The sequence below is a fragment of the Lolium rigidum genome, chromosome 3, assembly GCF_022539505.1.
Source record: "Lolium rigidum isolate FL_2022 chromosome 3, APGP_CSIRO_Lrig_0.1, whole genome shotgun sequence".
Classification (NCBI taxonomy): Eukaryota; Viridiplantae; Streptophyta; class Magnoliopsida; order Poales; family Poaceae; genus Lolium; species Lolium rigidum.
In genome coordinates, this window is record NC_061510.1 from 10,633,686 (window position 1) to 10,646,794 (window position 13,109).

General features: G+C 46.0%; 2 protein-coding genes across 2 annotated transcripts; one reads left to right on the forward strand and one right to left on the reverse strand.

Moving 5' to 3' along the window:
- The first annotated feature begins 2,881 nt into the window (after positions 1–2,881).
- On the forward strand, positions 2,882–8,534 carry LOC124701176 (oxysterol-binding protein-related protein 1B-like). The gene is made up of 10 exons (XM_047233228.1): positions 2,882–3,305; positions 4,367–4,720; positions 5,215–5,287; positions 5,659–6,095; positions 6,629–6,784; positions 6,877–7,044; positions 7,185–7,325; positions 7,422–7,625; positions 7,699–7,812; positions 8,108–8,534. The coding sequence occupies exons 1-10, from the start codon at positions 2,967–2,969 to the stop codon at positions 8,303–8,305; spliced, it is 2,184 nt and encodes a 727-aa protein (XP_047089184.1). The 5' UTR covers positions 2,882–2,966; the 3' UTR covers positions 8,306–8,534.
- Positions 8,535–8,999: 465 nt separating this feature from the next.
- Positions 9,000–12,220, reverse strand: LOC124694305 (protein NRT1/ PTR FAMILY 6.3-like). Its single transcript, XM_047227303.1, has 2 exons — positions 11,277–12,220; positions 9,000–9,867 (listed from the first exon to the last, which is right to left on the reverse strand). The coding sequence occupies exons 1-2, from the start codon at positions 12,218–12,220 to the stop codon at positions 9,000–9,002; spliced, it is 1,812 nt and encodes a 603-aa protein (XP_047083259.1).
- Between the last annotated feature and the right edge of the window lie 889 nt (positions 12,221–13,109).

The window sequence follows — 13,109 nt, forward strand, 5'->3', positions numbered from 1 at the left end:
TTAACATCATATATGTTGCAAATATGTGGGCTTCAATATGATAAATGACAAAGTTCATGTACGCATTTTACATGCATCAAAACCCTAGGCTTAACCTATGCTCGCCCGGAGCATAAAGGTGATTAAACTGACATGAACTTTGGAGTTTATTATACCTCGACGTTTCAAAAGCGGCAGGGGATCGAAAGAAAAAGGCAAATAACCAGAAATTGTGGGTCAAAATAAATCTAAGAAAGGAAAAGTTTATTGTTCATAGAGGATGACATGTGGGACCCATGAGCCACCAGTGAACTCAACGTTTCAAAGACGGCAGGGGATCGAAACAAAATGGCAAATAGCCAGGAATTAGGAGTCAAAAATAAATCCAAGAAAGAAAATGTTTATTGTTCACAGAGGCTGACAAATGGGACCCATGAGCCAGCAGCGTCCTCAACGTTTCAAATGCGGCATGAGATCGAAAGAAAAAAGCAAGTGACCAAATATCAGGTGCCAAAAATAATCCACGAAAAGAAAAAAATCGTTCAGAGAGGATGACATATGGATCACATTTTGCAGGAGCGGTCTCAACGTTTTGGCGGCACGGAATCGAAAGAAAAAGTAAGTAGCCAAAAATTAGGGAGTCGAAAAAATCCAAGAAAAAAATTTATCGTTCAGAGAGGATGACATGCGTGACCCATGAGCTAGCAGCTTAAACGGCTCGATCGGAGAACGTGAACGAGAGGGCGCGATCGAAAAAATACATTGCTAGAGACGCTGTCATCTGGACCCTACAGCCCTGGGCGGTGTAGATTTGCCTTGAATTGGCCGGCGCACCCAAGAATTCATCATGCACCACGTCTCGGGCCATCATACGCGACGTTTTCCACGTTTCCGTGGTGCTAGATGGCCTAAAAACGAGAATTTTTTTTTGACATGCACCACGAAGAGAACAAAAATCATCGGGGATGGTGCATCAGCAACCATGGCCCGACTTGAAATTCGTTGGCCATGAAATTTTTTCTTGTAGTGATAGCCATAAGTACTTCGACATGATGTTTGAATATCAAATATGCTACCTTGAAAAAAACAAGATCATCACTTTTGTCACGTGACGAACATAGCAAATGCATTCACTTTATCCCTAGTGAGGTAGCAAAAGAAAAGGCAAAACCATAATAAATCATGAATTTGTTGTCACTATCCAATCACTAAAACCATGATACTCCATCTAATACACGCATCACCCCAACACGCTCTTGCATAAAAGTTGGATGAGAACCAATATTTAAGAAGGGAATACATAATATGCATCTATCAATACATATCTTGCACATAATATGATTAGATCTCTTAGTACAATATCATAGAATAAGGATCTGCCACATAGGTATTACAAATATGGCCATTATCATGTAGGGTAGCTCATATGGCACTAAGAACTATGAAGAACATGAGAGAAATAGATCAAGCTACTGCTACAAAGTCCTAGTCCAGAGGTGAACTACTTCCCCTTGATCATGGTGATGATGATGAAGACTTTCGAGAAGGTGGAGATCCCTCCGACGGTGATCCCGGTGGAGTTTCCCCCTCCAATCTTCGCTGCTGCAACCTCTGTTTTCGTGTTTCTGTCTTCTACGGCGCTCTCCGTCCGAGAAATTTTCGGGGTCATATATATAGTGATTTTGAGGTCAAAATACGTCGGTTGGCGAAAAGATCACCGATTTGGACGATCGACGGCCGAAAGAGTGCAGGTGGCGTGTCCTACATGTTTGGGCGCGCCACCTGGGCTCTTATAGGTCCCAGGTGCTTTTTAGGTCAAAATACGTCGGTGGGCGAAAAGATCGCGCGATTTGGACGATCGACGGCCGAAAGAGTGCAGGTGGCGCGCCCTACATGTTTGGGCACGCCACCTGGGCTCTTTTGGGCCTCAGGCCCTTTCCAGTTGTGCTTCCAGGTCCCAGGGTGCTTCTCCCGATGAAATAATGCCGCTCCAAAAATGCTAGCTCAGTTTAACTACGTATAGGTAATTAAAAGTGAAAAATACATAAAATAGGGAATTCATGTTCTGCAGAGTTATAACCAAATAAAGGGGATCATCGGTAAATCTCCATAAATCAATGCAAAACATGGTACTATCATCATATATGTTGCAAATATGTGAGAATTCAATATGATAAAGGACAAAGTTCATGTATACATTTTACATGCATCAGAGGCGTCGTCGCAAGACTCCCGCCCTCCTTTGGCTCCTCAAGTTCTGCTAGGTTGCGTGCCCATCGCCGTGTGTCCCCTTGGGCAGTAGTCTTGGCGCGGTGGAGGTTTTATTGGTGCGGACATGGTCGAAATCGCCCGGTGCAACATAAGACAAGGCTTCCTCATCATGGATCAAGCTGGCGCTTCGGCTTGACGTTCCATGTGTTGTCTCTTGTTATGTTGCGGTGTGTGCTTTGCGCGTGTGTGTTGTAACTTCTAGTCGTTGATGGCTTTGTTAATTTAAAGCCGAGCTCATTCCGAGCCTTCCATCTAGAAAAAATGTGGCTCAGAAAAATCAACACCAAATTCACAAACCTACATTTTCCGTGTGCAGATAAAATTGTACCGCATTTTGGGATTGAGAAGTTGAATTCGAACTCCGCTAGAAGAGGATCAAAGAATCCAAGAAACTACTAGTAGATTTTTTGAGATCCACAAATGGGGATAAAATAACTAACATGCCGTTAACCAAGTATAGATTCAAAACCAGTTTGTAATACTCCAGTATTTGTATATAGGCCCCCGTGTTTACTCGTAAAGTGAGCCGTCGTGTCACCAAGCTACTGTAAGTGGATCCCACTGAGTAGCTGCTATTAAGCTCGCCGACGACGACTTGCACAATATAAATTCAGACGACTCCTCTCGTCTCCTTGGATCGTCAGCTACCTCAGCCCAGCAAGAAAAATCAAGCACATGCTTTCATGCTAGTGTGATTGTGCGACCGGGATCCCTCGATGCGGGCTCGGGACCTGCACCCGCTCTGCTGCCTCCCCGTCGACTGCCCCGGCAGCTGGTGCGCGGCGGCGGCCTCCCCTCCGCCGCCCCCCGCGCCCAGCCACCCGGCGACGGTGGCGGGGGTGCTGCACAAGTGGACCAACATCGGCAAGGGATGGCGCCCGCGCTGGTTCGCCATCCTCCGCGGCGGCCTCCTCGCCTACTCCAAGATCCGCCGCCGCTCTGCCGGGGCCGCCGCGTCTCCGGGCCTCTCGGCCGACGGCGGGCCCCGGCTGATCGGGCCCGCCGGGTACGGCGCCGCCGCCGAGGACCGCCCCATCGGCTTCCTGCACCTCAAGGTCCGTCATTCCGATTCGCTCTGCATTCTCTGAAACCGTCCGATTTTAGGCCGCCCTACAAATTTGGGCGTAAAATTGACTCTTTTTTACCAGTCAATGGGGGCCGCATTGCGACGATCTCCTCATAATGATTATTGCTAGGAGTAGCACGAATGGATTCGGAGCTACGCGCACAGAAAAACAAATCTTTGGAGCTGTAAAGCTAAACCAAACAACCCGTCACATCACCCGCCCCACGCACCGTGCAATGAGTCCGGCCGTATCCGCGTCCACTGGCGACTCTAGCTTAGCTTCCACCCCGCATTAGAATCATCGACAGCCCGCACTTCCCAGAGAGGCTAGATCATCGACATTTACCAAGCTATGGAGCTAAATATACTACTGTATTATAGTGTGGTGGAGCGCGCGCGTCTCATTTGTTTAACTAATTGTCTGGATCCATACAGATGTGGGGGAAACGGCCATGGACTGCTTAGCTATGCGTGTCCCCCTGTCCCTTCCAATTACAAAAGAAATCCTGCCAACCTCCCACCCAGGTGGGCTTGCCAGTGACACTGATAATTGACAAGCATTTGTCTCAAGATCACATTGACACTCACACAAGATTATTTAGCAATCTTGCCTGGCCTCTCAGCAGGGTTGCGAGATGAAATTCTTTTTCCCTTGTACATTTACGGCCCACTGCCGTGAAAGTCATCGCTCCAGATAGGCAGAATGATAGTAGATGCTATGGTCTAGGAAGTACTACGAACTGGGCTGGCTCATTGCTGGGCATGCCTGGCTTCCAGCTGGATTTGTTCTCTTGAGGTTTTAAACCGGGCTCTCAAGGGGCTGGAATCCAAGGTGTAAAGGCTGGGAGGGGCACTTTTAATAGTAGGGCCTTTCCTTTTGGCTCAAAGTATGAACAGTCTTGTGTGTTTGTTGTTACTACTGCCAGCTAGCCACATCCATGATTCATACCTTCAACAGTTTAAATTGGAAGGGGTTGTATGGTCTTGTATAATAGTAGTAACTATATAATATTTATTGGTTGCTGACATATTCGTCTAAATTATATCTAGATCTCGTCATTCCGTGAAAGCAAATCAGATGACAAGAGGTTCTATATTATTACTCCAACCAAGACACTTCAGCTGAGAACCGACTCGCCCAAGGATCGTGTGGCTTGGATTGAAGCCCTTGTTTCTGCAAGAAGGGAATCTTCCCCCAGTGAGGGTTTGCTGTGTGACCAGAACGATGCATCGTTTTCGACAGATAGGCTTAGAAATCGCATGCATGCTGAAGGCCTTGGTGAAGAGGTTATCAAAGACTGTGAACAGATTGTCCATTCAGAATTCTCACAGTACTATACACAGATGAAGCAACGCTGTGAAGAGTATTTGAGCTTTCTTGGCAGTCTTCCACAACAGCTTGAGGTAACATTTTCTCAACACTTTCTACTGCTAGGTGTATTAGTGAACTCATGCTATTCCCACTTTGATGATTCACCAAGGTCATAAATTTAATGTGGATTGCAAGAAACCATTTGGAATGGACTGTGTGGTTCCCTGACCGTCAGTACAATTTCAGGTGGCCTTTTCTAGTTCAGCAGAAGACATAATAAATTGGTAGACTTATCTAGGATATTCAGTTTCCTATTATACACTGTTCTCTCAAGTTTTATTTGTCCCTTCGTGCTAAGCATTCATTTTCTTAATACAGTCGAAAGATCCTTCTTTCAATTGAGTTTATTCAGTAACACAGCCATGTCGATTTCTTTTGACGGGGGTCTCCGTGATAGAACATACAATTATGCCTTACTCCCATTTGGAAACTGAACTGCACGATGTAATGCCTGTTGTACTCAACATATTCACCGTGTTGATTATAAAATAACTTGTTCTTCATGCTTTTGTGATGTGCTTCGCAGGTACTTAATGAACAAGATACTACGCGCTCGATCAGACCTGAATGTTCCTGCTCTGGACATGGAAAATGTAGTGGTACTTGATTCTTTTTAACTCTTTATTTCCTCTATGTTTCTTATACTGGCTTTATCATCATAGTTTGCAGTCATGATTCACGTTATGAGCTTCAAGGACTATCGTTTTGGTATTTCAGTTTGTTTTCACGTTATGACCTGTATGTTTAAGATTCTAATTTAGAATTTTCTAATTGCTCTACTGATGTACAGCTATGTCAAGGTTGATGTTTGAACATGTTACTGATGACAATTAATGTGTTAAAATATTTTTTATTTATAGAAAAAAATCTTATCATAATTCTGGAAATACAAAATGCCATGTTTATCCACAGAAAAAAAAATTCTAGCCTTCTGTCATTCTGACAGTTATCTTTTTGACTTTTTCATCAGAGAGCAGCAATACAGAAACATCTGATGATGTTGGGTGTCAGGAGTTAGATGAATTGTCAGATGAAGATGACTACATTTTCTGTGATACAAGACAAAGTTTCAGTGATTCTGCTGCAAGTCCTGACTTAAGGATGACATGTTCAAATTCGAGCAACGATGTCCATCAAGTTGATCATGAATTTGTAGAATCAATATCCTCCAAGGGCGACAATGAATGTTTATTGCTGCCATCAAAACGGCGCACAAAGTTGCCTGAACCAGTTGAAAAGGAGAAGGGTGTTAGTCTTTGGTCAATGATCAAGGACAATGTTGGAAAAGATTTGACACGGGTCTGTCTCCCCGTTTACTTTAATGAACCAATTTCATCTCTTCAAAAATGCTTTGAAGACTTGGAATATTCTGATTTGTTGGACCGTGCATATGACTACGGCCTAAAGGTACGCATCCTTTGTACATCTTTCTTATGATTTTTGTATTCTTAGAAGATTTACCAAATGTTTTTATCTCTCCATTGATGTTGAAACTAATGGTAGCTTTTAAAATTTTAACGAAGAACAAGGTACTTATTTCCACCAATTAATCATTTGAAGTGGATGATGTCCGGCTATCTGCACTTTATTTGTTCATTAGATAAAAAGCATGATAGTTGTCATGTCTACAAACTCTGTTATTTCTACTGGTTTATGTACGTTGAGAAGATAGACCTCATGTCATGTCTTATAAATGATGTTTAAAACCCATGGTAGCTTTTGAAGTTTAAAGTGGACTGTATCCACCGAGTCTTTTTTTTAGCTGAATCATTTTATTTGTTAACTAGATAAAAACACGGTAACTGTTATCTCTAAATTCTGTTGAAAGTACAAGAAGTGTATTCATAATTTGAAGTCCAATTGTTTACTCAATTCTGGTTGTTAGTCTTGAAATTAGTTTCCATGAATTTCCTGTCATTTAACTATCCTTCTGAATCCAGGGGAATAGTGTGATGAGAATTCTATGTGTTGCTGCATTCGCAGTCTCTGGGTATGCGTCCTCTGATGGCCGGCCCTGCAAACCATTTAATCCATTGCTAGGGGAAACTTATGAAGCTGATTATCCTGAAAATGGAATCCGTTTTTTCTCTGAAAAGGTTAGTTGTAGGCAACAAACTGTTGCAATTTCACTTTCTGTATTGTTACAAACTATGCCTAGAATCATTATGAACTCCCTTCTTGGCACCAGGTTAGCCATCATCCAATGGTCATGGCCTGTCATTGTGAAGGAAGAGGTTGGAGATTCTGGGGAGAGAGCAATGTAAAGAGCAAATTCTGGGGACAGACAATTCAGCTTGATCCTGTTGGTGTTTTGACATTACAATTTGATGATGGAGAAATTTTCAAATGGAGCAAGGTAAAATTTTATAGGCCACTAGCAGACTGCCTCACGTTCACCTATTTCCAAATTCCATTAGAATTGTTGCTTGTGAGGTGTGACATTCTCATTGGAGCGAACCTTTTTTGAAATGCATACACTCTTACTCTATTTACCAGGTTACAACAGCGATTAATAACATTATCATTGGTAAACTTTATTGCCATCACCATGGCACGATGAGCATAAGTGGGAACAGACAACATTCATGCAAGCTCACTTTCAAACAGCAGTCTTTCCTTGAACGCAATCCTCGCCAGGTAAAAGACAACATAATCGATGGTTCCCGTGATTTGTATGTTTTTCACGTCCTGTATCATCTCCATAGATCTTACTAAGATATAGTTCTATGCAAGGTTCAAGGATTTGTTGAGGATACTGACGGTAATAAGGTTGCCACCCTGACTGGAAAGTGGGACGAGAGCATGTACTGCGCTGTTACTAATGATAAATCTGAAGCCACTCTGTTGTGGGAGAAAAACAAACCTCCAGCTAACCCCACAAGATACAATCTGTCATCATTTGCAATAACTCTAAATGAGCTGACTCCAAAACTCAAGGTACGACAGATCGAGCTCATTTTCACTACTTCTCTTAGCTCTGATACTAAAGCATGGTTTTGTCTACTGTTAGGAGAAACTTCCGCCTACTGATTCAAGGCTCAGACCGGATCAGCGGCATCTGGAGAATGGGGAGTATGATAAGGCCAACAGTGAGAAGCTGCGGTTGGAGACAAGGCAAAGAATGGTACGCTTTTCTGTATGTTCTTCTATCTGTTCATGAATATTATCTCTGCGTTCCAAGTTCTGTTATTGTTTCCAGAGAAACAGAGAGATACCTTTCACCTAAATTTCCTTACTGAATTCTATTCTCAACATTGTGCTGGAGTAGCATGTCTTAAACTTGGTTATGTTACTACAAGTATCATGTGACTCGCATAACAAAGTATCTCGTCGTGGACGACTATATTAGCCTGAACTATACCAGCGACATGAGCATGCCAGTTGGTATCTAACTGGAATTGTTCTGTCTCTCTTTTCAGGCACGGAAGATGCAGGACAATGGATGGAAACCGAGATGGTTTGACAGGGACACCGAGGATGGCACATTCCGCTTCACTGGAGGCTACTGGGAGGCAAGAGAGCAGAGGAGGTGGGATGGCTGTCGTGACATATTCGGTGAATTGTCCGACAATCGAACTTCTGGGGTTCTCCCCATTGTGGATAGCTCAAGTATGTAGCCGCTCCACTCCCACCAGTACCATTAGGTGTTAGCATGAAACGGAATACGGAAAATATATATAGTAGCTTTCCTACGGTGTGCAAAGAAGAGCTCACTCAGTCTATCCCTTTTATAGAAACAGTGTCATATATGACTATACATGGATATGTTTATGTGCATATTTATGCTCTTTGCCGGAGTTGGTAAGTGTGTTGTTCAACCTGTTAATAATAATATTCTTGCTTCGCTATCTTGCCACACAACTGAGCGCAAGGCTCAAACCTTGTGCCCAGGAATCATATATTGGAAACTGCTGTCCTCCAATTTGTTCTTGGAGGCAGTTATTCCATGTTTTCTGTAGTGATATACTGTAGAGCTCAGACTGCAATGTCTGTAATAATGATATAATTCCCAAATGAATGGTGAAATCTGCACAGGATATATACTTTAATACAGTACAAAATTCGTTGTCAAGACAGTATCTGGGAATTAATTGTGCTTTTATTGGAGTGATCATGTGAGGTGCCTTAACCTCAATGAAATCAAGCGAGCTAACCTGCAGCATACACCTAAGCGTGTTTATGTTATTCATCATTTCTTACAATTTTCATCGCCATCTCGTGCTGACGTGCTAAAATGTCACGTCGGAAATAAATAACGAACTGCATAGAACTATTCTACTAGTATTCTAGTAAGATCCAATTGCGAACCATTCATACATGAACGGTGACCTCGTCATCATCGATCTTAATGCCGGCGTCCGCCAGGCGCTTCTCCTTGTACTCGTAGCCCCTGGCTGCGGCGACGAACGCCCCGAGATTAACGGCGCTGATGACCGCGAGCAGCCAGTAGAAGTAGTCGAGCCTGCCCCAGTTGATGTCGTCGGCGAGCCAGGGTCTGCGGCCTCCGGAGCCGGTCGCGGCGTGCACGACGCTGACGAGGCCGGAGCTGAGGAAGAAGCCGAGGGAGAGCGTGGAGAGGAAGAGGCCAGTGCTCATGGTCTTCATGTCCCTGGGGCACTCGCGGAGGAAGAAGTCTAGCTGTCCGATGTACGTGAACGCCTCGCCGGCACCAACCAGCAGAAACTGCGGCACGATGACGAAGACGGAGAGCTGGACGCCGGCGTGGGCAGCGGTGATGCGGCGGCGCTCGGTTAACGCGGCGACGATCATGGCGAGGATGGCTAGGAGGAGGCCGACGAAGATGCGCTGGAGCGAGGAGAGGCCGTGAGGGTTGCCGGTGAAGCGGCGGGCGACGGGCACGAGGAAGCGGTCGTAGAGGGGCACGGTGAGGAGGATGGAGCCGACGAAGAAGACGGTGAGGGAGCCGGCGGGGACGAGGAAGGAGCCGATGCGGCGGTCCATGGCCTGCGCCTGGGAGACGGAGAAGGTGGTCATCTGCGCGTAAACGGTCCAGAAGAGGATGGTGGTGGCCCAGGTGGGCAGCATCCGCACCACCTGCTTCACCTCCTCCACCTCCGTCACCGTGCACACCGCCCACCTCTTCTTCTTCCTCTTCTTCCCCGACGACGGCGACGAGGACTCTATTTCCTCCTCCACGATCGCCGCCTGGTCAAGGAACCTGCATGCATGGGGATGATGGATCATTCATGCATGTTAATCAACGTACATACACAAGTTTGGTTGGATAAGCTGAAAGAATTAACATGGTACAGAAAGCACATGCACTGCGCACTAGTCACGTACACATACTACGGTCGTGCTTGCATGTGGTGTCTGCAGAATCACATGCATATGGCTTGACTTTCGATGCAAAATTTCGAGTTGTAGAGAGGCAGAGATGTACGTACGCCGCGAAAAGCAACACCACTACTGCCACAAGTACTATGAAACAACCATACTTTCTGTACAATTATCTGCACAAAGCATGCAGCAGGGACGAGGCTGTCTGCCTTACAAAAGTATACAATGATAGGTCTAAGCAAATGCATGTGATTGAGATCTTGGGTTTATCTTCTTTGTTCACGCGCCAGACTGCCAGAGTACACTAGTTCAATTATACAGCTTTATGGTACTACTACCTGCTAAAACAGAGAGCTTAATTTGTAGCACTACATGTGCTTGTGTACTGCTTGATCAAGCTTTCTTGGATAGTGGAAACATGCACAACCCACGTACCAGCGAGAGCCAGACACTGGCCATGTGGCTCAGCTAGTCTGCTCAACTGAATGAAATCAATCGGCCTGATTGGGATGCTAGCTGAGGTTAGGTACCAGATTTGTAGCACCAAACATCTACTTATTAGATCATGTGTGCTGGCGTTGTCCACCATATATTGGATCATGTTGTGCATCAATGGTCCCTTCTAAGTTCTAACAGCTAGCTAGCTTGTTCTATTACCGCCTCCGTTCTATAATTATTATCGTGGATTTGGATGTATCTTTATTATTGTAGATATATCTAAATCTAAGACAAGAATTAAGGATGGAGTGAGTACATCCTATCACTCTGTTCCAAATGCAAGACATTTTATGCATGTGAGGGAATACACTGCATGCATGATGCATGTGCATGTCAGCATGTGTACATTCATGATCCTAGCAATATATGGATGGTGTCACAACTTGATACCCCTGCTATGCTATAGTCCTTACTATGTGCACTCACCCATGCTTGCATGTCACAGCTAGATTGACAGATCATATCGCAACAAAATTACTGACATACGTGGTACACTGCATTGTGCAACGTGGTGTTGACAATTAATCACGGTAATCACAAGACACACGTAAAAAAACGAAGATTATCACAAGAGACACGCATTGTTTCAGCCCAACTGGTCGTAGGTTAGAAACTAACGATGCTATCGATAACAACTATAGTTCCGGCGCCAATCAATCTACTGTGTATACTATAGTAGTATCGTTTTTAACTATTTTCGTCCTGCAACGCCGCGCGCCTTCAATATCCATTAATTAATGGTCGGATAAGCGGATAATGTAATTACCAGGAACGAATCAATTTCCGTACCTGCATTGCTTGGAGTGCGGCAGCTTCGTCTTCCCCTCCACGTCCTCGCCGGCGGCCGCCGCGTCGTCCACGTCGTAGAGCATGGCCGGGTCGGCCGGCAGCGGCAGCGCGCGCTTCCTCCAGGCCGCCGCTGTGACGGCCGCGATCTGCGTCAGCGGGCTCCCCGCCAGCTTCTTGAACCGGTACCTTGGGGTTCCCGCGAGGAACACGCCGAGGCCGGCGAGGATGGCCACCACGCACACGCCGTAGCCCCAGCGGCGGCCCAGGTTGTCCTGGACGTACACGAGCACGGTGACGGCGAGCAGGGATCCCAGGCTGATGAAGAAGAAGAACCAGCTGAAGAAGCGCGCCATGCGGCGCCGCTCGCCGCCGTGTGACTCGTCGAACTGGTCGGACCCGAACCCGGACACGCTCGACTTGAGCCCGCCTGTGCCGAGCGCCGTGAGGTAGAGGCCGAGGTAGAGGACGCCCAGCTGCGTGCCGCTGGGCTCCACGCAGGCGGCGCTGGCGCCGGTCGGGTCCGCGCACCGGGGCGGGCGCAGGCCTGGGGCGGCGGTGGACACGGTGAGCACGGCCATGCCGGCTGCCTGGACGGCCGTGGAGATGGCGATGGTGAGGTAGCGGCCGAGGTAGGTGTCGGCGACGAAGCCGCCCAGGAGGCAGAGCATGAAGGAGGTGCCGAGGAAGTTGGTGACGGCGTTGGCGGACGCGGCGTTGCCGAGGTGCATGGTGGCGGTCAGGTAGGTGACCAGGTTCACGGCGATGCCAAGCGTGGTGAGCCGCTCGTTCAGCTCCACGCCCAGGATCATGGCGGCGCTGGACCACCCGCCGGAGGTGGCTCGGACGGCGGGGCGGCCGCGGTAGTCCCAGGCGTCCGTCAGGGCCTTGCTGCTGCCGTCCTCCGCCGCCGTGACATCTTTCTCGGTCTCTGGGAGCGTGGCCATGGTCGGTGATATGGTGCTGGAGCTTCGGAGCTGCCTTGCTCACTTCATTTTTATAGCCTCGACTCCTCGACAAGGATTAAAATTTTAAAATATGGATATATCAGACCAATCTTTCTTTTCCCGGATGATACCATGTGAAAGCGGTGAGGTGGCGGTCCTGGCCTCCGTCCAGATTCGTGCCTGGAGCAACGGCTGGATCAGCGGAAATGATGAATGCAAATACAGAACCAGAGACGCGTCACGGCCTCTTCCTCTGTCTCGTCTATGGGGATGTGAAGGGTTTGGATAGAATTTTATTGTTATCATATCCTTTATCATACTTTTATGATGGACTGGAAGAGGATCGGATAATAACGTGTTAAGAATTCGAATCCAGAAATATGAGACCGTGGATCCGGAGCGGAAACAGAATGGACTCACAATGAAAAAAAAATTAATCAGATATATACGTGCATAAGTAGGTTTGCACACGCTAGCGCATAAGTAGGAAACCCAAGGAAGTACTCCCTCCATCCCGTAAAAAATTACTCAACTTTGTTGAAATTTGAATGTATCGAGGTTCTTTCTCAATTGCAATTAGGGTTAGGCAATTTGAGTTATGAATTTTGACATGAACTCTTTTGTATCTTGTTGATTTTTGGGAGTTGATTTCATTTGACAAGTTATATTGAATTTATAACTCAAAGTATAAAAAGATAAACCATATAGAATACATCAGAATTTTAAAAAAATCGAGACACTTTTGGTGGGACGGGGAGTACATTCTATGTGAGTAAGATTTGAAATTTTTCGACAATTTACATAAATGATCACCGGAAAGTGCTTTTGACACATGAGCACTAGTGCTCCTAAGTTTTGAAAATTATATATCTTTTACTCCAAAAATTTT

Excerpts from the sequence above, each read along its gene's own strand:
- LOC124701176 (XM_047233228.1), top strand. The coding sequence starts at position 2,967 with ATGCGGGCTCGGGACCTGCACCCGCTCTGCTGCCTCCCCGTCGACTGC. Across the intron at positions 5,288-5,658 it reads TGGACATGGAAAATGTAGTG|AGAGCAGCAATACAGAAACA; the intron begins GTACTTGATTCT and ends CTTTTTCATCAG. Across the intron at positions 7,326-7,421 it reads TTGAACGCAATCCTCGCCAG|GTTCAAGGATTTGTTGAGGA; the intron begins GTAAAAGACAAC and ends GTTCTATGCAAG.
- LOC124694305 (XM_047227303.1), bottom strand. The coding sequence starts at position 12,220 with ATGGCCACGCTCCCAGAGACCGAGAAAGATGTCACGGCGGCGGAGGAC. Across the intron at positions 9,868-11,276 it reads CCGCACTCCAAGCAATGCAG|GTTCCTTGACCAGGCGGCGA; the intron begins GTACGGAAATTG and ends CCATGCATGCAG.